The sequence below is a fragment of the Malaclemys terrapin genome, chromosome 2, assembly GCF_027887155.1.
Source record: "Malaclemys terrapin pileata isolate rMalTer1 chromosome 2, rMalTer1.hap1, whole genome shotgun sequence".
NCBI lineage: Eukaryota > Metazoa > Chordata > Testudines > Emydidae > Malaclemys > Malaclemys terrapin.
The window spans coordinates 263843025-263868726 of NC_071506.1; the positions used below are offsets into that span (position 1 = coordinate 263843025).

The following is a 25702-nucleotide window of genomic DNA, read 5'->3' on the forward strand; positions in this document are numbered from 1 at the left end:
TAAAGCCTCTCCTTAAATGTGGAAAAAGGAACTTCTTGTGGCATCTCAGATGCAATGCAGGACTCAAAGGGTGTCTCAGACTTTGCTTGGCTAGGACCCAGCCAAGGAACAAAGTAACTTTTCTTTATGTTTCGTGAAGCGCTTGAAAGCTTTGCTAAATTAACATTCATGAACAACAAAAATACTGAAAAAAAACACTTAGAAAATTAGGTGACTCCCTCACTGTTCAGCCCAGTATTAAATGACTTGCCGGGAAAAAGAAACACTTTTTCAGACAAGTAAAATGCTTTCATTTAAATTTTTCTTTGAACTTGCCCTGGGCCAATGACCAGAAAAAAAAATGTCAAATTCTAGGTCTTATTCTTGAGCACTAAGGATTTAATTCAAAGCCTAGTCAAAGTGAGACTTCCTATTGATTCAGTGGGCTTTGGGTCAGCTCCAAACATCGACCTTCTTAGGATATGTCAACACTGCAATAAAAACACCCATGGCACCAAGACTCTGCGCTCAGGTCAATTGACTTCGGCTCATACGGCTCAGGCTGCAGAGCTAAAAATAGCAGTGTAGACATCCCCAAGCCCAGGTTCTAAAGCCCACTCCCCTCATGGGGTTTCAGAGCCCAGGCTCCAGCCTGAGCCCAAACATCTACACTGCAATCAGGGCCGTCTCCAGGCACCAGCCCACCAAGCTTGTGCTTGGGGCGGCACCTGGAGGGGGGCGGCGCGGTGCTCCGGCTCTGGCCGCCAGGGAGAGCGGAGCCCCAGCCAGCTCGCCACCCTTCCACTGGTGCTCTGGCCGCCGGGAGAGCGGAGCCCCGGCTGGCTCGCCGCCCTCCCCCTGGCACTCTGACTGCTGGGAGAGCGGAGCCCCGGCCGGCTCGCCGCCTTCCTCCCAGGGCTCTGGCCGCCAGGGAGAGCAGAGCCCCATCCGGGCTCTCCGCCTTCCTCCCAGGGCTCTGGCCGCCAGCGGAGCCGCGGCGGGCTCGCCGCCCTCCCGCCGCACTCCGGCCGGTCGGGGAGAGTGGCCCGCGGCCGGGCTCGGCGCCCTCCCCTGCCGCGCTGGGGGGCGGGGGCGGCGGGAGGCTTTTTTGCCTGGGGCGGCAAAAAAACCAGAGCCAGCCCTGACTGCAATTTTTAATCCTTTAGCCAGACCCCTGTGAGCCCAAGTCAGCTGACCTGGGCCAGCCTTGGCCATGTTGTATGTCTTTTGTTGCAGTGCAGTGCCTTAGAGGCAGCTAGTAGTAGTAATTTATGATATTGATAGTCTCCTATGGCAGGGTTTCTCAACCTTTTTCTTTCTGAGGCCCCCTCAACATGTTATAAAAACTCCACGGCCCACCTGTGCCACAACAACTGGTTTTCTGCATATAAAAGCCAGGGCCAGCATTAGGGGGTAGCAAACAGGGCAGTTGCCTGGGGCCCCACACCACTGGGGGCCCCCACAAAGCTACATTGGTCAGGCTTTGGCTTGAACCCCAAGTTATGAGGTTCAGGGCGCTGGGCTTCAGCCCCAGGGGGCAGGGCGTGGGGCAGCGGGGCTTGGGCTTTCTGCCCTGGGCCCCAGTACGTCTAATGCTGGCCCTATTTGGTGGACACCCTGAAGCCTTTTTGAGGGCTCCGGACCCCTGGTTGAGAACCACTGTCCTAGGGGACCATTCTTTTTACCTTTTTGCTGACGTAGGTGGAGCTTAATTCTAAAAGGGCGATCTCAAAGGCAGAAGGCTGGTTATTAATCTCCAGACACACCCAAGTGCTTCAATCAAAGAAAGTGAAAGATTCCTTCTGATTGTGTCTTTCAGGAGTTTGCTGATTCCATATATCAAATGGTTACACAGAAGTTTCAAGAGTTGACAGACAATTTCACCTCCATGCACGCACGCCACAAAACCCTTGCAGGAATTGTGATGACCAGAGGTAAGATGCCCTTTAATTTCATTATTTTATTTTATTTTATTTTCCTGAAGCATTCTTCATGAATAAGGAATGTATTATTTACCCAGTCCACAGTATTAAAGAATCCTTTTACTCCAACACAGAAAAATATACAGTAATGAGAGAAAACAAGCGTCAAATATTTAAACTTCGAGCAGGTGTACAAAAAATGTATTGACAGTAGAAATACAGCTAAATTTATAAATATACCATTTTCTCTTTATTCGTGGAAGGAAATGCAGATCTGACTAATTTGATTTCTTCTAATAGGGGTTCCTTTTTAATTATCAATAAGAAAAATATTAGCTCTTTTATTTATTTATTTGTTTATTTATTATTTTTAGAGCTGGAGCCATTTAGTCGTAGGTCTAATTTCAGACTGGCAGGTGAAAACAAATCTCAGTCCATTTCTCTTCCACTCTAAGTAAGCCCAGAAACCTAAGGCTTTCTGTTCTGCTCCCATCTAAACACAGGAAATATTCAGTGAGGAGACGCTTGGATGTTCAGTTCTGTTAGCCTCTAAACAGGGGATGTACTCAACCTGAGAGCATATACTACAAAGACACGTTCAGCAGGTGGATAAAAGCATTGCATAAATGGTCTTACTTTGTTTGTTTGCATAGGAGTGATTACCTCGTTTCTGGGCGCCTTATGATATTTATGAGAATGTCACTATCCCAGATACTGCATTAAACATCATTCGCACTCAGAAGTGTGGAGCAGTAGATAGACTTTAGCTATAAGTGGGAAAACTTGGAGGTGAGAGAAATGTATAATTAATCCAGGCTTTTCTGTCTTGTTCCTTTCAGCAATTACATTAGCCGGATTCAACAGGGACAATTGTGCGTATTGCAGAACAGCAGGCTGGAGATAGGATTACCTACCAGGTCCTTTCAGACTACAAATTCTACATCCTATAGACTAACACATAATTCCACGTACTTGTTGCCTCCTATTGAAAGGGAAAGCATGAGAAATCAGCATTAGAATCACAGAAATTAGAGACAGAGTTGGCCTAATAGTCTTTTCCACCTTTTGTCAATGCAGCATTGCTCCCCATCTATATTTCCGACTACTTTGACCAACCTACTATCATTATTGTTGTTTGTATTGTGATAGCGCCCAAGAGCTCCAGTCATGGACCAGGACCCCCATAGTGCTAGGCGCTGTACAAACATAGAACAAAAAGATGATCCCTTCCTCGAAGAGCTTACAGTCAAAGCAAAAGAGATGAGGGGGGATACAACAGTCAGATGAGAGATCACTAGGAAACAATAAGATAATACTGGTTAGCCCGTTAGGCAATGGTCTCACTGTACCAACTGTCTAACCAATATCAGTTTTTTTTGTCAGCATCATAGCATAGGAAAAAATGTAAGAGCCTTGAAGCAGGATAGTGAGGGAGCTTTGCACGTGTTTAGGGGAGCTCTTCCTGAGCATGCGGGGCCTCAAAGGAGAAAACATGAAGTTGTTTCTTTGAAAAAGTCTAGTTGTTGGTGTCCTGAGTAATGTGGCTTCAATCACTTCCTTTGAGAGACTGGTCCACAAATGAATCAATCTCATCATCAAGAAGATTTTCCTAATATTCAGCATACATTTTCCCATTTATAACTTCATCTCATTCATACCTATGGTGCCACTCTAAATAACCCTTCTGCTTCCTTGGGACCCAATCCTGGCTCCACTTAAACAGTCACAGTAGAGCCAAAAGTACCGTAAACAAAGCCATTAGGTCCATGCATAGCCAAAATAAACATAGGAGTAGTGTAGTGGAACATATCCACTGCCCTCTCCAGCCCAACAGTTGCTGGACATGGTCAGGTTGTATTGGTGGCTTTGCTTCCTTGTGTGGGGAGGGTGGGGAGTTTGAAGAGTCCTTCCTCCCGCTCCTTTTGAATTTCATACGAGTAAAATCCTTTAACTGGGATTTTATTCTCTTGCACTTCACATTTCTCCACAGTCAACACAAATCCAAGAAACAAATATATTTAATTTATCCTCATAGGTCCATTCCTCCAGACTCCTCATTATTTTAATTGTTTTCCCTCTGAATTCTCTCAGTTTAAATTGTCTCCAATTTGTCATTAGATTTTACTGGTCCTAAGGAGCCCCCCAGACTGAACTCACTGCTATAGGTGTGCTCAAGAAAAGATACCAAGCCAAAAGCAGCCTTATCTGGCCACATTCCCCATGAAGATTTGAATCCCTTCTTGCATGAGCATATCTGCAAACCCGTGGATAGGGAGGATTATTTGCCATTTGTGAAACTACATTCTGTTCTGTACTTGCAAGGTTGTGCTCTTTTCCCAGCCATTATTCCCAGAGGTAGCAAGGATCATGAAGGTATAAGGTTTCAAAGGTGGTAGGGGTAGGTTTCACTCTATCAGCAGACCTATGAATAAGTGCAAATCTCTTGTGTTATTAACATGGAATCTGGCTGCTACCGTGGAGAATTGTAAAAGCTAAGCAAATAATAAATAATAATAACAGCAATAAAAATAACTCTAGTAATGTCTTATTGAATTTGGTGAGATACATAGCTCCCTGCATCCAAAACTCATTCCGTTTTTCCCCTCATTTCAATTTAAAGTCATATGGCTTATAAATAGAATTTTCCATGCTTGTGCTGTTTTCAGGCAAAACTTGTAAAAAACCACAATGTGATTGTGGGATAACTGCCGTTGAGATAATACAGCATCTCTACAAACAAAACAAAAGTGCAGCAAATTGGTTCTCTTTTCCTGAACTCCGGCATTTTTTTCTGCTTTTTCAGATTACAGGGGAAACCAAAGAGAATTGTAGTTGAGTGCTGTGTCTGAGTTATGTTTTAGCACCAAGGGCAAATTCCTAGCTAGAAGGAAGAAGAAAGAGGAAAAAAATTAGAAAATGATGTTACTGAGTGGCTGTGAGTTTTCAGTAGTGATAAATTGCTCGTAGGAAAACAGAATTTCCATCCCACAGGAAATTCTGACATTTCAAAATTTGTTTTCATCTCGAATCTTGATGAAAAGTTGAAATCTTGAAATATTTAGCAAAATGGAAATTCCAAAATATTTTGATTCAAAAACATCAAAATAACCTTGTGAAAGGTTTCATTTCCATAATGCTGAAATATTGCAATGTAATGTACATGAAACAATAAACTCAAAGTAAAATGTTTCAACACTATTAGAACAAAATGTTTTGACATTATCGGAGTGAAATATGGCAACATTATTGGTATGAAACAAGAAAATTGAAAGAAATCATTTTGAAACTGTCAAATTTGTTGAAATCAGCACATTCCCATGAAATATTTTGATTTTGACAAAATCACATTTTCCAATGGAAAACTGTTTTGTGAAAAAAAATCAGTCATCTCTAGTGATAATATAATCCTCAGAGAATCACAGAAAATAAAGATCTACCCCTTTTCCATCCAGGATCTTCTGAAATAAATTGTTAGGTTTATTCATTAGTGTAGCACAATATTAATGTGAGGGCCTTATTCTCACTAGTTTTACACTGGTTTAACAAAATGGTTTGTCCAACTCACTTTTACTTCAACTCAGAAAACTTGAAAGACAACCAAGACAGAACTGTATCAAATACAGACTGTCAACTCAGAATATACATGTTTAGTACTTGCTGAGCAATTTTTCAGAGGAGGCTGGTGGTATCAAGTGCATATTCAAGAAAGGGTGGCTAAATTATCTGGAACAAATTCACATTATGCTGTAGATTAGCATTGTGCAAACATTATCTAGAAATGGATCTGAACTGGAACAGATCCCAAACCCCTCCATCTTTCAGGAGGTTCAGACTCTGATCCAAATGCAGCATGTCAGGCTCATCGACATAAGATGATGTGAACCATTTTGCACTTCGCGAATGTTGGGATCTGGATCTAGAGTGAGCTTTGCATCTCAGAAACATCCCTAATGTTGAGAACTAATTTGAAATCGAGCCCAAGCTCACTAATCTTTCTGCGACCCTGGGCTTCATCTTTCGACAAACCACATGCACATGCTATCCGGCCCAACATCCCCCAGTCTTGTTGAGTTCTTCTGGAGTGGGGATGGATTAATCTCCTGGCACTTTAGCCCTTACTGTCCAACCCTTACTACATATCTGGGCCACATAAAAATAGCTGTGATGGCAATAAAATGTCATCCTTATCCCTTCGGTATTTTGACATTTGTTTTGGTCTTGTGCTATATCTCTGTGCTAGAGCTGTGCAATCCACCACCTGCACATTGCACTGTGCTAGGAGGGAAGGGCAAAGGGGAATATAGATGGCACCTTTGCCAAAGAGCAACAGGACTTGTTCCTCTCCACCCTTCCCCCTGTACCTCCATGTTTTCACTATTGTAGAGGAAGAATGAGGCCACATTTTCAACACTAGTGTTAGTTTATTTGGAGTGTAAAGTGATATTCTTATTCTAAAGGCAAGTGTAAAACAATGCTAAATTGAATGTTTTGTTCAAGTGGAGAGTTAAAATGGGAGGATAATGCCAAACTGGACCAGTGGAGTAACTGTTCATTGGGTCTCTCCTCTGCCAAGCCAGAAGCACCACTCTGGGAAGTATGAGAGCAAGGGAGGCAGGAAAGCAACCCAGGAAGAAAAAAAGAGAGAAGGAGACTCAAGACAATCTGCAGCCCTAAGCAACACTTCAGCGTGCCACCCCCCCATAACAGGGGAACTCTCCCTCCGGGTGTGTCAGGCTTGTGGGAGGGAAAGGGATTCTGTGAACCTTCTGATAGTTCAGTGCTTATGGTAAAAGCAGCCTGGTGCATGGGGCTGCAGCCCCAATGAGGTTTGGCTCAGCCACCTCTGCTGCCCTAGACAGAACCTATCCAGCTGCCTCATTTGCCTATAGATAGAGCATCCCCTGGAGGAGATGAATGAGCACTCCAACAGGAGGAACTTTTCCACTTTGTTGGGCAAAGTTCTCAACAGTCAGAGAACATCAGTCCAAAGGGGGTTCATGGCAAATCAAGGTTTGGAAGAAAGAAGATCCATTTCTTTTGAGAAGTTGGTGGTTTAATTAAGGGGGAAAGGGAAGTTACTGTTAAGTGATGCTTTCTGGCTTACTGCAATCAAGTTTTGATTGGCTTCTCATGGGCGTGCTTCTGTGCATTTATATTCCTCCTTTCCATTTAGGGCATACCACAGGCAGAGTGCCTCCTTTTGCACCATAAGGGTGGTGTGCCTCTTTCCGTGCGGTCTGTACAATTCTGCTTCTTAGGCATAATTTGCCAATTATGAAGACCAAACTACTGTTATATTTTTGTGTCCTGCAGAAGGGACAAGAGAAGAGAGCCTTGTAGTTTTGTAACATTTGCTATGAGACACACAGCATCAGAGTATCAGAGGGGTAGCCGTGTTAGTCTGAATCTGTAAAAAGCAACAGAGGGTCCTGTGGCACCTTTAAGACTAACAGAAGTATTGGGAGCATAAGCTTTCATGGGTAAGAACCTCACTTCTTGCATCTGAAAAAGTGAGGTTCTTACCCACGAAAGCTTATGCTCCCAATACTTCTGACAGCATCAGAGAACATCCACACTGTTAGTCAACCATTGATAGTTTTCTTTTGTGGACATTAATAAATACACGTGCATGTGATGGCCACCCACTTGGCTTATACACTAGGGAGTGAACCAGGAATGTTCAGAGCTTAAAGCATAGGCTGCTACAGCTTGAGTTAAAGAGACAAGGCTTTATAGTTGTGAGCTGCTACAACTCATATCCTGTGTGAATTAGCACAGAGCAGAACCTGAACCACACACTCTCCAGAGGGTTACACATACACTTGCTCAGTACCTAAAATTACTGGACATGATAAAGAATACCTGTCACTTGCTCCATGGATGATCTGTTATTGCCAAAGTCCCTCTTTCATGAAAAAAAAAACTTAGGCCTTGTCTACACTACAGGGAAAAGTCAATCTAAGGTATGCAATTTGAGTTACGTGAATAGTGTAACTCAAATCGACATAGCTTAGATCTACTTACCGTGGGGTCCACACTACACAATGTCGATGGGAGACGCTCTCCTGTTGATGCCCCTTACTCTTCTCAATCTGGTGGAGTACAGGAGTCACCGGGAGAGCGATCTGCGGTCGATTTAACAGGTCTTCATTAGACCCACTAAATTGACTGCCGATGCATCGATCGCTGCATGTCGATCCTCTGGTAAGTGTAGACAAGCCCTCAGAATCAATACAAACAAGATGAAACTGGTATTTAAATACTATTCTCCCATTGTGTTTGATAAATCATGACAGTTTAAATACATGTAGAAACCTTTTTGTCATATTTCCTGCTAAAAATGAAGCATTAAGAAAGTTCAGTGCTCTTCACAGTGGGGGACATTCATGGGAAAATGCTATAAGTTGATTTCTCAATTCAATTTTGTGTGTGTGTGAGAGAGGGAGAGAGAGAGGCTGACAATCACTTTGATCTTAAAAGCAAATAGGGAGGTCTTTTCAGTTATCTATATGAAATAAAGATGAACTGGACAAAAGCGCCCTAAACAGCAATTTCATGCTTCGATGAAAGATGGGACATTATCATCTGTTATCTCATGGAATTGATCTTAATAATTGCTAAACAGAATAACAGAAAAAAAGGGAAAGTTTGCAATATGTCTCCATGGATCTTTCCAGTCATATTAAGATTAAAAAAACCTGCCCTCTAACTACAATCAAGAATATTGATGGGCAATTAATTTCTGATCTATACTTTAAACAGGGAAGACAGATTTGTAACATTTACATTATAAATATGCAGGATCCCAAAGCTGATTCGTGTCAAAAAGTGGCATCATCAAAACTGGGTAGGCCATCTGCACACATTTTACAACCCTGTCCCATGAACAATGTTCCAGAAAAGTATTAGATTCTGGGTAAATTTTTCAAAAGCCCCAAGTTACTTAGGCTTCTCCGTCCCATTTTCAAGAACTGACTTAGCTCTTAAGAACCTGCATACCATTGACTTTCGATGAGAATGGGGAATTAGGCATCAAACCTGTTTAGGTGCTTTGAAAATCCCACTAGGCTCCTATCTACATCTTTAGGTGCCTAAATATCTTTTAAAAAATCTGGCCCTATGTCAGTTAGGTGCTTTTGAAAATTTTACCAACTCTTCAGAAGTGCTTAAACTCTATGCTGATGGGGCTCTCTGGATATACTTAGAGATAGACAGCTAGGAATAGATTAGATTAGAAACCATGTGCCTAGCTTTGTTTTTAAAAAAATCTGTTTTCCTTTGGATATGAGCCTTATCCTGTTCATCTGCAGCTTAGTGGTAAGTACTCCAAACTCTGTAACTGAATGGCGGAATCCCACAGATCTGAATTTCACAATTCCAGTATATAGTGGGCTGAAAAGGAACCCCAGACCTAAACGCTAGATTGAGTTTTTAAATCTGGGCTCAAACTAAGATCAGAATTTGGCAGTTGATACAGTCAATAATAGTGTGAAAAAGAAGATGTACATCAAGCAGGGCTGGCTCCAGGCACCAGCTTACCAAGCAGGTGCCTGGGGCAGCCACTTTGGAGAGGGGCGGCACGTCCAGCTGTTCGGCCGCAATTCGGCGGACGGTCCCTCACTCCTGCTCGGAGCGAAGGACTTCCTGCCGAATTGCCGCCGCAGATCACGATCGCGGCTTTGTTGTTGTTGTTGTTGTTGTATGGCTGCTTGGGGCGGCCAAAACCCTGGAGCTGGCCCTGACATCAAGTAACATTTTAGCTTTATGATCTTGCTTAAGAAATGTAAAACATAGCATAGACCAGAGCTTTATTTTCAGAAGTATAAGAAAAGCCTCCAGCTAGACAGAAGGATCAGCACCTAAGCAGAAGGAAACCTTTCTGATGAAACTCCAGCCCATGCAAAACTTACTTGAATTCAGATTTTCTGAACTCCAAAACTCATTGAAAAATTCATTCAGGTTTGTTAACCTGGGCCCTATTTTCAGCAACCATGGCCCAGGGTTTCAATGTGGAAGAAGGGGGAACGTGGCAGGCTTGACCAAGTTGCATTTTGAGTTTATTTGAACCTGAAGCCACACAAACTCAAGATTTAAAAAGCTAGAAAAAAATAAGACCTTGTCTACACACAAAAGTCCCCAGTGCATATGCAGTTATAGCAGTATAATGGTGCTAATGGCAGTACAGTTTATTCTTATACATGAAAGGAAATTAAACTGTACTGGTAAAAGGCACGTTTACTTCAGTAAAATGGTGTCCATCATAGGGGGTGTACTGGTATAACTATATAATTTTAAAAATCATACCCCTTACCAAAATAATTATATCACTACAAAAACTGTGTGTAGATCTGGCTACAGTTTTGACCCACTCTAGTTAGCTAATATTGTTGATCATTTTTCAGAACAGGCATAGTAAAAAAAATGTATAAATAAACTCTCTGGTGCTGGGCCTAAATGTGTAAGCTAATGGCCAGATCTAAACTTCAAACTGTAATCAAACTGGTCACACTTGGGAAAGTTTAGGTCCCCATCTGAACACTGCACCTTAGGTCCATCTCTGAAAACAGTGATGTTCAGGGGCAAATAGAAACAAATAAAGGACAAAGGTTGCTTTTAATATTCAAAAGCTTAAGAAAATGATAAATACATTTGAAAAAAAATATTTGAAAAGCCATTCCACCTGTGCTCAACAGCGAGCTTGAGTTAAGGATTCTGTTTTCCCTACTGCAGTTAAGGATGATGATCTTACCATCACATAAAGAAGTCTAAGAATGTAGCTTTGTTTACTGCTTAGGTGTTAGGAGAACACAGATTTCTGTACGAGAAACAAGATTTCTGAACTCAGGTATCGGCAGGCAAAAATGTTTCAGTTCACCTTTAAAGTAAAATGGGGGCTTGGTTTTATCCCTGAGGAGAAAAATTGTGTTCCGAGTCTCAAAAGGTTTGGGGACAGGGACGGGGAAGAGATAAGGTGCCACAAGTACTCCTGTTCTTTTTGCGGATACAGACTAACACGGCTGCTACTCTGAAACCTATGTTAATATTGACTCTCTCAGTATTAACTTAGGCAAAGAATCCTGTGAATTTGGTGAGGGGACCAAGTATGCAGACCACCTATTCCTGCTCTGGTCTGCCTGACCCCCTGTAGATTTTCAACACCATAGAGGGGCAGGAAAAGGGAGAATGGTGCTACAGAGGTAGTATTGTCCCTTTCCTCACTCCCCAGGAGCAAATCCACTGGGATTTCATCCTTTCCATCCACAGAAGGGAGGAATGAAATGGACCATAGAAATTAGAACTGGAAAAGACTGCTAAGTCATCCAGTCTATTCCCCTGCAAGTGCAAGATTGTTTCCTGTAGTACATTCCTGAATGCTTTTTCCAGTCTAGATTGAAATGACTCAATTAGCAGTCTACTTTCAATACTATCCCTGGGAGACCATTCCCATGTAATAGAGCTCATTGTTAATAATTCTCTCCTGTTATTCAGCCTGCCATTTACTTTCCATGATTTGATCCCATTGCTCTTAGTTATCACTCCTTGTACCACCCTAATAATACCCCCCCATTCAGTTTGCACCCTTCAAATACATGCAGACATTTATCCTATTCCCTTAGTTGTCAATTAGCAGTGCTATACATATTTAATTATTTTAACCTGTTCTGATTTAGTCTCCTCCACAGTCTTTTAATCAGTTTTGTTCCTGTTTTCTGATCTACCTCAAGTTTGTCAACATCCCTGTCTGGCCAATTCTCTGTCTTATAGTGCTCTATGACCCAGACCAGGGGTAGGCAACCTATGGCACATGTGCCGAAGGCGGCACGCGAGCTGATTTTCAGTGGCACTCATGCTGCCCGGGTCCTGGCCACCGGTCTGGGGGGCTCTGCATTTTAATTTAATTTTAAATGAAGCTTCTTAAACATTTAAAAAAACTTATTTACTTTATATACAACAATAGTTTAGTTTCATATTAGAGACTTATAGAAAGTGACATTCTAAAAATGTTAAAATGTATTACTGACACGCGAAACCTTAAATTAGAGTGAATAAATGAAGACTCGGCACACCACTTCTGAAAGGTTGCCGACCCCTGACCCAGACCTAGCTGCGTCTCATTAAGAATGACACTTGCTGAAATGAAATGCATAGAGTGAGGTAGAAAATGTACCCGTAGGTCTGTTCTTTTTCAGACAGCCACGGATCTGAGCCAGCAAGTCAGAATGGGCTTAGTTCGTAAAAGGATTTTGCTTTAAAATGAATTGGATTTGAAGAGCTCATTTCACAAAGAAATGTCTTGGTAGCAAGGGCTGTTTAACATGTCTTAGCAATATCAGTTCTCGTACACTGAGAAGCCGGCTGTTGTTACCGCCATGCTGGGATTTGAGTTCAGGACAGAGAGGAGTGAATCCCTGTTCCATCTCTGACGGGGGTTGAGCGTGTCTTCGAGATGGCCCTCTCCAGCGAGCTGATAAAGTCCAGCTCTGCACAGCAAAGGAGGGGCTACTCGAGCACATGACCTGAGCGTGGAAAGAAGGGAAAATAAGCCAGGGAGAACATGTGAGGATCCCAGCGGATCCTTCCTGCTCCCACCCGCAGTAGAAATATGATGTAATATTCACCTTCAGATAACTCACATCAGGAAGAGATCAGGAGAAGAAATCACTATGCAACCACAGCATTTCAAATATCATTGATGTTCACTAGCCATTGTGGGGCCAAGTCTCCATTACTTTGTGCACCCAAAAATGCCATTGAACTCATTGTTGACCTTTTTTTCCCTGACGTTCAGCCACCCTTTGTTCAGATTCATCCCGTCACACCTAGCAATAACTCCTTGAGCCACTCTTAACATTCCTTTTCCTCCTTTGGCCTTGTCTGCACTAAGGATTACTTCTAAAACATCCCACCATTGCTGCCACTGGTTCAATTCCACCAGTGGCAGCAATCGCAGGAGCGTTAACCTAAACACCTCGTGAGGTCGCTAGGATTAGATCACACGATCATTAGAAGCTCAGCAGCTGGTCTCACTGTTACTTCCAATGGTAGAGTTGAAATAGTGATAGCAAAGGTGGGGATAAAGAGAAAAAGGGTAGCATAGACACAGCCTTTGGGTGTACCCCTTCCAGATAGCTGCAGAAAGTTATGCTTTCCTATCTGACTGACTGTATCCACCTGTTGTCGCTTGTCTTACACATAGATTGTAAGCTCTTGGGCAGGGGAGGGAGGTCTTTTTGTTCTGTGTAGCTCCTAGATGCTACCACAATACAAATAAAATAATAATAATAAATAATAAACAATAATATGCAATGAGAGTATGGGGTTGGCAAAGTGTGGTCTATGTAGTTTGTGTCTGTTACGATTTGTTTTTCTCTTTAGACAGAGAAAAGTTCCCCTTCTCTGCTGCAGAAGCAGCTGCCATTTTGTGTTCAGATGTCACCTGCTACACAGGAGATACACAGACAGACCCCAGTCTTTCAATCTGCCCTGTGTGGGTAGATCCCTCTGTCTGTGCAAAGCGTCCATGACTTCAGTGGGACTCTGAGTAGGCACATGGCTTGCTGGTGTGGTTCAGATTGCAGGATCAGACCCTGGTGTGCTGTCCCATGGAGGACATACCGCATTTTGTCCTTTCTTGTCTAGATGTTCTCTTATTATAAAGTTAAGGTCATTCTGACTGATAATATATGGTTGCTATGGAACAACATAATGCAAAGGAATGCAGGATTTGTCGGATGCTACGTCAGCAGCTTCAAAAAAATTTCATTTCCTAAAAACAAGCCAGAAATGGAACCCTCATCCTATTCCACAGTGGATAGAGAATGAAAAATAAATCAGAGTGTGATCACAGCTCTATTAAGCTGTTTCAGAAATGATTCCAAATACATTAAACAATAAAGAATCCTTTTGATTGATTTGTTAAAAAAAGCAAAGAAAGAACACAAAATTATTGCTTATCAGCAAGAGAAGCAGCACCATTTAAAATAACATGAAATTGTACCCTATGAATTATTCACGAGGGCTGACTTTACACTATCATTATTCCTGGCTTTGCGTTTTAGTGAATAGTAGTTTGTGTCAGTTGTCTCCAACCTAATAAAAGAGGTGGATTTTTTTCTTAATTAATCAAGCCTGATTTGTCTGATTTTTTTTAAATTCAAGACTAAGAAGTTCCTAATACAGTCTTTACAGTGTTGTGATGAAAAGGAAGATAGATTTCTTTCTCGCTAGTAGATGTGCAGTGAAGTGCATGCTTACACAGTAACTTTTCTTTATTATGGGTGCAAAATATTAGGCATCCAGATAGAGAGCTCAATTCAGAATTAGTGTTAGTAGATGCAACTCAGTTGACCTCAGTCTGAATTTAGTCAATTGAATATTACACAGATCACTGACAAGCAGGCACTGCCTTTCTCTAATACACACAGTGGATCTAACTCAGATCTGAAATAGTGCAGATTTGGTAGGCTGCAACTACCTTGATTGCAAGATCTGTTGACTGTTGCACCCAATTACACCTTGTGACTTTGAGTTTTCTTTTTAGGTGTTGTTTTCTGGGCCCCAAATTCTTCATTGTGGAAGGTAGCTACCCCATACGTGACGCCAGTGCACCAGACCTTCAGCAGGCGTAAATCAGTGCAGTGCTACTGAAGTCATTCGAGCTATGCTGATTTAGACTAGCCGAGGACCCAGCTCATTGCTTTTACTGGTGGAGTTGTCCCTGGCAGCTGTGTATAGACATACCTTACATTTATTGTAGTAATTTTTTTAAAGCATAACTCATAAACTATGCTGCCTGTAGACTCTAAGTTGTCAATCAGTTCCCCACATTTGACAAAGGGTACGTCTACACTTACTGGAGGGTCCGGCGGCAGGCAATCGATGTTCTGGGATCGATTTATCGCGTCTGGTTTAGATGCGATAAATTGATCCCGGAAGTGCTCGCCGTCAACGCCGGTACTCCAGCTCGGCGAGAGGAGTACATGGCATCAATGGGGGAGCCTCCCTGCCGCGTCTGGACCCGCGGTAAGTTCGGACTAAGGTACTTCGCATTCAGCTACGTTACTAACGTAGCTGAATTTGCGTACCTTAGTCCGAAGTGGGGGGTTAGTGGGGACCAGGCCTCATACTCTGACCAAACCCTTGCATCTCTCCTTGTTTACTGTCTCCGCCTGCTCTGTCGACATCTTACTGTAACATTTCTGTTGTTGTAACTGCTGTGTGTTGTGAGATATGTGTAAGGAAGCAGTGTGGCCAACTCTCACGATTTTATCGCACGTCTCATGGTATTTGATGTTTTACATATTGGCCCAGTTCCTGAAGTCCTAGGGTCTCCGCCTTCATTTTTTTTAAAGTAAGTTTCTCGCCATAATGGTTGTGGAAAAAGGCTGAAAATCATGAAGCCTAAAGGCTCGAACACCAGAAGGCAAATAAAAAGATCCCAGATTTATTATTATTTTAAAAAATCTCATGATTTTTAAGCCAGTCTCATGATGTTTAGGTTCTGGCTCATGATTTTTGAACACTTGGGGTTGACAGTACAGAGCACAGCACATTATAAAACCTGCAGACATTCTCCTTTATAATGACATTCCATCCCTTCTTCCAAGCTGAACAAAGAAGGCCAGGTCTGTATTTGGGTGGAGAGCTCTAAAGAACTCCAAGGTGCTGTAAGAAGTTATGTTAGTAATTCAGGGAGTGGCATATTGGATATTGATGTTGGATTAATGGTAGTACTGCACTGTCATGGAATCATAGAAATGTAGAGCTGGAAGGGACCTCGATAAGTCATCAAGTCCAGCCCCCAGCACTGTGGCAGAACCAACCTAGACCATTCCTGACAGGTGTTTGTCCAACTTGTTTTTAAAAGCTTCCAATGATGGGGACTCCACAACCTCTCTTAAGCGCCTTTTCCAGAGCGTCACTTCCTTTATAGTTAGAAAGTTTTTCCTAATATTTAACCTAAATCTCCCTTGCTGCAAATTAAGCCTATTACTTTTTGTCTTACCTTCAGTGGACATGGAGAACAATTGTTACAGTCCTCTTTATAACAGCCCTTAACATAGTGGAAGACTTATCAGGTTCCCCCTCAGTCTTTTTTTCTCAAGACTAAACAATGCCCATTTTTTTAACCTTTCCTCATAGGTCAGGTTTGCTAAATCTTGATCATTTTTGTTGGTCTCCTCTGGACTCTTTCGAGTTTGTCCACATCTTTCCAAATTTTTAGTGCCCAGAATTGGACACAGCTCTCCAGTTGGGGCCTCAACACTGCCAAGTAGAGTGGGACAATTACCTCCTGTGTCTGACATCCAACACTCCCTTTCTTAATGATTCCCAACATTCTGTTCACTTTTTTGACTGCCACTGCACATTGAGTGGATGTTTTCAGAGAACTATCCACAATGACTCCAAGATCCCTTTCTTGACTGGTAACAGCTAAATTAGACCCCACATTTTATATGTAGAGTTGGGATTATTCACTATGATCTGGTCTTTTGTGTACTTTTACATTACATTACACAGCATTTCTCAGACTGGGGCTCCTGACCCAAAAAGGCATAGTAAGCCTATTGTAGGGGAGTCGTGGTATTGCCACTCTTACTTATGCTCTGCCTTCAGCGCTGGGTGGCCAGACAGCAGTGGCTACTGACCAGGTACCCGGCTCTGAAGGCAGCCCCACCGCCAGCAGCAACGCAGAAGTAAGCATGGCAATACCATACCATGTCACCCTTACTTTTCTGCTGCTGCTGGCGGTGACGCAGCCTTCAAATCTGGGTGCCTGACCAGCAGCCACCACTCTCCATTCTGCATTCAGAGTTAGGTGGCTGGGGAGTGGCATCTGCTGGCCGGGCAGCACCAGCAGCAGCAGCAGCGCAGAAGTAAGTGTGGCATGGTATGAACACATCCATTAAATTTTCTATTTACGCTATGACTAACCCATGAAAAATGTGTGATTTCTCTGTGATTTAAGTAGACCCCTAACTATAACCTCCAGATCCTTTTCAGCAGTACTACCACCTAGACAATTCTTGCCCATTTTGTAGTTGTACATTTGATTTTTCTTTCCTAAGTGAAGTACTTTACACTTGTCTTTATTACATTTCATCTTGTTGAATTCAGACCAACTATCCAATTTGTCAAGGTCCTTTTGAATTTTAAACCTGTCCTCCAAAGTGCTTGCAACCCCTCCCAGCTTGATGTCATCTGCAAATTTTATGGGCATACTCTCTATTCCATTATCCAAGTCTTTAATGAAAATATTGAATACTGGCCTCTGCGGGACCCCACGAGATACATCCTTCCAATTTGACAGCAAACCAATGATAACTACTCTTTGAGTATGGTCTTTAAATCTGTTGTGCACCCACCTTATCATAGTTTAACCTAGACCATATTTTCCTAGTTTGCTTATGAGAATATCATGTGGAACGATGTCAAAAACCTTACTAAAATTAAGGTATGTCATATTTACTGCTTCCCTCATCCACTGGGTCAGTAACCCTATCAAATAAGGAAAAGAAGTTTGTTTGGCATGATTTGTTCTTGACAAATCCATGCCAACTATTCCTTATAACCCTATTATCCTCCAGGTACTTACAAACTGATTGTTTAATAATTTGCTCCAGTATCTTTCCAGGTATTGAAGTTAGGCTGAATGGTCTATAATTCCCTGGGTCCCCCTTGTTCCTCTTTTCAAAAATAGGTAGTATGTTTGCTCTTCTCCAGTCTTCTGGGACCTCTCCTGTCCTCCAAGAGTTCTCAAAGAAATTGCTAATGGCTCTGAGATTGCTTCAGCTAGTTTCTAAGTGCCTTATGATGAATTTCATCAGGCCCTGCCAACTTCAATACGTCTAACTTATCTAAATATTTTTTAACTTGTTCTTTCCCTATTTTGGCTTGCATTCCTTCCCTCTGGTTGTTAATACTAATTGTGTCAAGTATCTGGTTATCATTAACCTTTTTAGTGAAGACTGAAGCAAAATAAGCATTAAGCACCTCAGCTTTTTTGATGTTATCAATTATTAGCGCTCCTTCCCCGCTAAGTAGAGGACCCACACTTTTCTTTGGCTTTCTCTTGCTCCTAATGTATTTAAAGAATCTCTTTTTATTGCCTTTTGTGTCCCTTACCAGGTGTAACTCATTTTGTGTCTTAGCCTTTCTGATTTTGTTCCTAAATACTTGTGCTGTTCTTTTGTACTCCACCTTATCAATTTGATCATGTTTCCTTTTTCTTGTAGGATTCCTTTTGATTTTCAGGTCATTAAGGAGCTCCTGATGGAGCCATATTGACCTCTTGCTATTCTTCCTTTCCTTTGAACCGGAATAGTTTGCAGTTGTGCCTTTAATATTGTCTCCTTGAGGAACTGCCAGCTCTCCTGAACTCCTTTTTCCCTTAGATTTTTCTTACCCTGGAACCTTACCTGCCAGTTCTCTGAGTTTGTTAAAGTGTACTTTTTTGAAATCCATTATCCTTATTCTGCTGCTCTCATTCCTTCCTTTCCTTAGAATCATGAAATCTCTCATTTCGTGATCACTGTCACCTAGATTGCCTTTCACCTTCAGTTTCGCTACCAATTCCTCTCTGTTGGTCAGAATCAAGTGTAAAACAGCTGACCCCCTGGTTACTTCCTCCACTTTCCGGAACAAAAAGTTGTCACCAATACACTCCAAGAACTTACTGGAAATTTTGTGTTTTGACATATTACTTTCCCAACAGATGCCTGGGTTTCGAAAGTTCCCCAATTACTCCCAGGTCCTGTGTTTTGGATATTTCTATTGTTTGTTTTAGAAATGCCTCATCCACCTTCTCTTCCTGATTTGGTGGTCTATAGTAGACCTCCCACCATGACATAACACAGAGACTCTCAACGGGTCTGCCTCCCACCTCCTTCTGGACCTCAGAATAAGTGTATATATCTTTTATGTATAACGCAACCCCTCTTCCCTTTTTCCCTGCCTGTCCTTTCTGAACAAGCTATATACACCTCTATACCATTATTCCAGTCATGAGACTTATCCCACAAGTCTCTGTGATGCCAATTAAATCACAGTTTAGCTTATGTACTAATACTTCCAGTTCTCCTTGCATTTGTGTATAGACATTTAAAATGTTGGTCAGATTCCCAATGTTAAAGTCACTATTTTTATACTTACCTGTGGGTTTTTGTCATCTGCCCCCAGCGAACCTAGTTTAAAGCCCTCCTCACTAGGTTGGCAAATTGGTGAATGAAGATGCTTTGCCCCTTCTTGGTCAGGTGGACTCCATTTCTTCCCAAAAGACTTTCTTTCCAGTGCAGCATCCCATGGTTGAAGAAGCCAAAGCCCTCCTGTTGACGCCCTCTGTCTATTGAAGGACAGAGAAAACTGAGGTCCTACACCCTTTGATTTAAGAATAGGTTTACTAACTGCAGTGTAATTGCCCTATTCCACCTGAGGTAATTATTTTCTGGCTTCTAAACCCCACTGTAGTTTCAATAGGATACAATTATTCTTCTTCACTTCCTAAACTTTTGTACAGTGTTTCCTTACACTGTTAAAGGATTGCTGAGCTCAACTTCAAAGAGGTAGCTGCATTTCAACGATGGTTAAAGAGACTCTGGTATATCCCTCACCAATCTCACAGGGGTGCTATGGGGCTTAATTTATGTTCATAAAAGCCACTGAGATCTTCAGATGGAAGGCACTATATAAGCAGAAAGTTGTATTATTTAATGGAGTATTTTTGTATGAGAAAATCGACCCATTACACTTATAGCATGTATATTTTGCATATGTATACACAATAAAGATCCTGTGGGGAAATCTATTTTCTCTCCATGGATACAACCTGGTTTATTATAACTTGTAAGATTTCATTGATTGATATCAGGCTTTGGTAAAAAGCCCATGCCCTACCTCAGTGTTTTTCTCTGAGGTGCTTGTTTCTGATTTTCTCATACATAGTAATACTTCCAACATGGAACCTGTTTATCAAAGTGGGAAGAAAAGGGTGGAGAAACTTTTATAATGCTGCCATGCAGGCCCAAGCTGGTGAGCAGAGCACTGGGGAAAGATGGAAAAATCAGAACAGGTTGAATAAAATCCTCAAATTAACATAATTTATTGACAAATTGGAGAGAATTCAGAGAAGGGAAAGACATGATTTAGGGACTGGACGAATTGATTTACAGCATGAGGGAAGATTAAAAGAATGGAGCTGGCATTTAGTGTATCTATCAATGATATAGCACACACACACTCTGCTTGGAAGAAATTCCTTGCAAGGTAAGGTCTCACTTGACAAGGTATAAATTAGTCAATAGACTCCTGGCCTCTTAGCATACAATATAACATAAAAATGCCTAGTCTTTTATACTGTACTTGATGCACAAAATAGCAAAATGCTTTACAGAGAAAATTAGTCATAAACCACACAGAAAAGATTGCTTTTAAGGTACAATTGAAAAGGAAAACTGCCCTGACTAACCCAAGTAATTCAGGCACCTGATCCTGCCACCCTGGTACAGTGTATAAGTATAACCCACTGGTGAGTATCTGTTATAGTTCCCCTTTTGTGCCTGATCTGCTGACATGGAAGTCTGTTACAGAGAATTGGTCCTTTAGCACAAGCTATTGTAGCTCATGTTTGTAGCTCTGGAGGTCCCCACTTCAGTCCCTGCTGTGTTGGCCAAAATAGCAGCCATCACATAAAGAATCTGTAAATGAGGACTTCATCCAGCTGTATTGGAATCAGGGGGAGTTTTCCCATTGACTTCAATGCATGCTGTGTGAAGTCCAAAGAATGTATGTGTCAGAACCCAGAGCCCTGCGACCCGAGTCGAACCTGACGGGACCCAACTAGAAGTGTTGGGTCCAGGTCAGGTCAGGTGGGAAAACAAACAGACCCTCTTGGGCTTAGGTCAGGAGGCCATCTCTCCACCTGCCTGTTGGATCCACATATGCGCTGTATGCTGCGGTCTGGAGCGTGCGTACCTGCTGAGGAGTAGAGTAGCAGAGCCTCTAACTCCACAGCACATGCAGCATGGAGAGGTGGATGGCAGGAGCAAGACCTGCAGCCACTGGCACATGCAGCTGCCACTGCACCAACCCCCCGGCAGGATGAGAGAGATGGCCCCAGGGGCAGGAGGGAGCAGCTCATGTTCAGGGGGAAGAGTTGGGGTCAGCAGCGTGCCCTTGTTGCCAAGAAGGCCAATGGCATATTGAGCTGCGTTAGTAGGAGCATTTCCAGCAGATCAAGGGAAGTGATTATTCCCCTCTACTTGGCACCGGTGAGGCCACACCTGGAGTATTGCATCCAGTTTTGGTCCCCCCACTACAGAAAGGATGTGGACAAATTGGAAAGAGTCCAGCGGAGGGCAACTAAAATGATTAGGGGGCCGGAGCACATTACTTACGAGGAGAGGCTGAGGGAACTGGGGTTATTTAGTCTGCAGAAGAGAAGAGTGAGGGGGGATTTGATAGCAGCATTCAATTGTGGGGTGGGAGGAGGGGTAGCTCAGTGGTTTGAGCATTGGCCTGCTAAACCCAGGGTTGTGAGTTCAATCTTTGAGGGGGCCACTTAGGGATCTGGGGCAAAATCAGTACTTGGTTCTGCTAGTGAAGGCAGGGGGCTGGACTCGATGACCTTTCGGGGTCCCTTCCAGATCTATGAGATAGGTATATCTCCATATTTAAAAAAAAAATTACCTGAAAAGGGGGGGGTTCCAAAGAGGATGAAGCTAGACTGTTCTCACTGGTGGCAGATGACAGAACAAGAAGCAATGGTCTCAAGTTGCAGTGGGGGAAGTCTAGGTTGGAAACACTATTTCACTAGGAGGGTGGTGAAGCCCTGGAATGGATTACCTAGGGAGGTGGTGGAATCTCCATCCATAGAGGTTTTTAAGGCCCAGCTTGACAAAGCTGTCACTGGGATGATTTAGTTGGTGTTGGTCCTGCTTTGAGCAGGGGATTGGACTAGATGATCTCCTGATGTCTCTTCTATTCTATGATTCCATGTCAGACTCAAACCCCCTGGGCTCTGGGTTGATCGGCTGGCTGGCCTTCTGCCTGAGTTGGGTCTTTCAGAGAAATTGGGCCTGATCCCACACCTAGGGCATCCAACAGGAATTTTCACAGTGACTGAAAAGAATGGGAGCCCTTTCTGGTTAGAAGTTCATTATACTCACATAAGGGGTGGAATCCTGGCCTCACTGAAGTCAAAGACAAAATTTCCATTGACACCATCAGGGCGAGGATCTTACTCATGGCCTGATCCTCCCAAGTTCTGACCACAGCGTCCATTGAAGTTATGGTTTTCTGGCACCACTCATCACCTTACTAGGCTGGGCCTGTGCTCGAGCTGGGGGAGTCATTTGCAAATACATTTGACCAATAATTTACCCACTAATTTTTGCACATAATATTTTGACTCAAACATTTGGCAAATTCTTTCTCTCTTCACCCAGCAGCCGTTGTGAAAAGAGTTGAATCCATTTTTCAGCCCACATGCTGACACAGCTCCCCTATTTCCTTTCCCCTGCTCCATTTCCTTTTTAAATTGAAAACTATTAGGAGCGTTTAGGCAAATAATAGAAACCTAAGTGTCGGCGCCTCTTATAAATTGCTCACTAGTTACTTTTGCCCTAATGTCTTCTCAAACATTATTTCATGCCAGGCTGTGAAGGGAAGAAATGCTTGAAGAACTCTGACAGTTCATGGGTCAGGAGTCAAGGTCATAATATAGAAGTTCATTTCATCTTATTTTTCAAATGATCTGACTGTAGGGTTAGCAATGGTTGGCATCTTTAATCTGGACCTGGTCTAGGTGTACAACCGCTAAAAGTGTACATGCTTGGTTTTTAATTGAGGATGTTCTCTTAGCTTGGTTCCCATCAGCAAAGATGTGGATTCTTTTCAAGAGCTATATCTTCCTGTCCAGAGAGCTCTGTGTGTGCATCTCTCAGAGCTGAGAGAAGTAGAAATAAAGCAGAGCTGAAGAAATAATGCTAATGAAAATGTTTGTGGAACAGTCATTTGAATAAATATCACAGATTCATTATGAAAATATTTGATACCCTTTTTGGTTGGTTTCCCACAAACATTCATAGGAGTGATTGCGGGGGGGGATAGATCCTGAGGCTACCCTCTAAGGCAGCGGTTATCAAACTGTGGGTTGGGACCCCATAGTGATTCACGACTCCATTTTAATAGGGTCACCAGGGCTGGCTTAGACTTGCAGGGGCTCAGGACCGAAGCCCGAGCCTCACCACCCAGGGCCAAAGCCAAAGGGGCTCAGGTTATAGGCTCCCTGCCTGGGGCTGAAGCCCTTGGGTTTCCTTTGGCCCCCCTGTCCAGGGTGGTGGGGCTCAAGTGGATCCCTCTGCTGGGATCATGTAGTAATTTTTGTTGTCAGAAAGGAGTCCCGGTGCAATGATGTTTGAGAACCCCTGCTCTAAGGGAACCCTAAAGAGCTATTACACCAGCATGGGATCGTCAGATTGTGCCACACATCAGCTCCGCCTCTTTTCAATCCCCACCCATTCTCTGTACTGCTACTGTCAGGGGGTGGTGGCAAATAGCCAGTGATGTGCTAGCTGAGGATTCCACCACTCTCAGTGCCTCTGTTTTCCTATATGTAAAATGGGGATAATAACATCCGTTTGTTCTGCTGCATGTTTGGGGGTTAGATTAATGAACATTTAGAAAGCACTTTGAGATTATCAGGTAGAAGGCGCTATAGAAATGCCAAGTATTATTTAAGTGAGAACAAATGCAGAGGTGGTAAATAACAATTAATAATTAATGTTGATTGCTTACTAAAAATTTTAGCTACAAGGCTCAAGCTAACTATTCTGCAAAATCAACAAATATTGGTTAAACTATACAGAAGTGTCTCTCCCGTCTCAATCATTGGCACCAAAAATTTAGGTTCAGCAGCTGAAAATACTACACAGAATAATAATGTGACAAGTCTTTCCTCTGTTAGAATGTAAGTGTGACTTCACCAAGGGGCAACCTATATTGTATTTGTAAACAAATTCACCTTGTGTTCATGGCTATATAAAGAGAATGACTTTCTGATTTTATACATATACATAATAAAGCATGCAAGAGAAGGATTCATTTGCATACATGCTCCTGAATGCATCAGGCACCTGTCAGATTGTCAAAAGTATTTTTCATTATGCCGGATTCCCTCACACGTGGTGTTCAGCAGTGGTACATTGGTTACAGAGCTCTATCCCCATTTGGCTCCTCACTGACGTGTGGCTATTTCAGTGCTAATGCATAAGTCATGTACATCTGTCTTTCTGGGTGTCTTAGTGCTGCAACATAAGTGAGGAGCATGGGTACTATTTCCACTCATTGGGAATAAGACATGTTGGAAGATCACTACATGTCTAACAATGCACAAGGCCAATTTTGTGGGATTTTGGAAGCCAGCTCCTCTAGGAGGGGTCCACAGTCATCTTGATGTCCTTGATACTTGTGATACTTGATATTTGTTTACTTTGTGACAGCAACATGGGCATATGTGTGGGTCTGTGAAGGCATATCACCACACCGAGTGGACAAGTGTGTCCATATCTGTGGAGACTTGGGAGCAGTATCTAATTCACCCAAGAAGGGAAAGGTTCCTTAATATCAATAGTGACCTGGGGGAGGGATAGCGCAGTGGTTTGAGCATTGGTCTGCTAAACCCAGGGTTGTGAGTTTGATCCTTGAGGGGGTCACTTAAGGATCTGGGGCAAAAATCAGTACTTGGTCCTGCTAGTGAAGGCAGGGGGCTGGACTTGATGACCTTCTGGGGTCCCTTCCAGTTCTATGAGATAGGTATTGTTATGTGGGAGCGTGTTGGTGGTGGCCAGTGAGCGTGTCTCTGATCTATATTCATCAGAGACCTCATAGAAGCTGATGGGCACGCCAGTCACTTTTCATTCAGACTAAATGGAAGAAGCAGTTAAACTCCTTTATGGAGTAGGGTAGCTAAAAGAACAGAAGCTCCTGCCTAAGGCACTGGATCCAGGGCCAGTGCACAGATGTTTCACGCCTTAGGCGAAACTTCCACCTTGCGCCCTCCCCCCCCAGCCCTGAGGCGCTCCCCCCGCCCCTGCGGCAACCCCCCCTCTCCCCACCACCCGGAGAGCCGTGCGGCAGCTCCCCACCCCAGTTCACCTCTGCTCCATCCCCTCCCCGAGCACGCTGTCGCTGCTCCACTTCTCCCACAATCAGCTGTTTGGCATTGCAAGCCTGGGAGGGAGAAAAGCAGAGCAGGCCGGGGTGCTCAGGGGAGGAGGCGGAGCAGAGGTGAGCTGGGGCGGGGAGTTCCCCTGCGTGCCGCCCCCCCCTTACTTGCTGCAGGCGGCCCTGCCCCAGCTCCCTCCGCCTAAATGCCGACGACAACCGGGCGGCCAAAGAGCCGGCCGCCGCGGTCGCCGCAGCAGAAAATGCCGCGCTCCGCTCCCCCCCCCCAAATGCTAGTACCCTAGGCAACCACCTAGGTCGCCTAACAGGTTGCACCATGGATCGCATGCGAAGGCCTGAGCAAGAAAAAGGAAGAATAGAAAGGTTTCCCTGAGACTGATTGCAAACACAGGGACTGGGGCATTGTTTGGTAGAGCTGTTTGTGTCAGAAGGTAAAAGGAAGCAGAAAGCCAGGAGAAAGCGAGAAAAGCAGCTGATAGCATTTCCCTAAAAGGGAGCAGAGATAGAGCTCCATGGGAGTGGTTAGGAGCAGACTTGAATTTCAAGGAAATTGCCTGGCTACAGTCAGAGACAGAACAATGGACTAGATGGACCATGGGTCTGAAACAATAGGGCAATTC

At 43.3% G+C, this 25702-nt stretch overlaps 1 protein-coding gene across 2 annotated transcripts in view; it reads left to right on the forward strand.

The window, feature by feature from the left end:
* The window catches only part of ADARB2 (adenosine deaminase RNA specific B2 (inactive)), a 421368-nt gene that overhangs the window by 328916 nt on the left and 66750 nt on the right, over positions 1-25702 (forward strand). For both annotated transcript variants that reach the window (XM_054016714.1, XM_054016715.1), the window contains one exon: positions 1799-1913. In XM_054016714.1, the coding sequence (XP_053872689.1) occupies positions 1799-1913 (115 nt within the window). The remainder of the gene's footprint in view (positions 1-1798; positions 1914-25702) is intronic.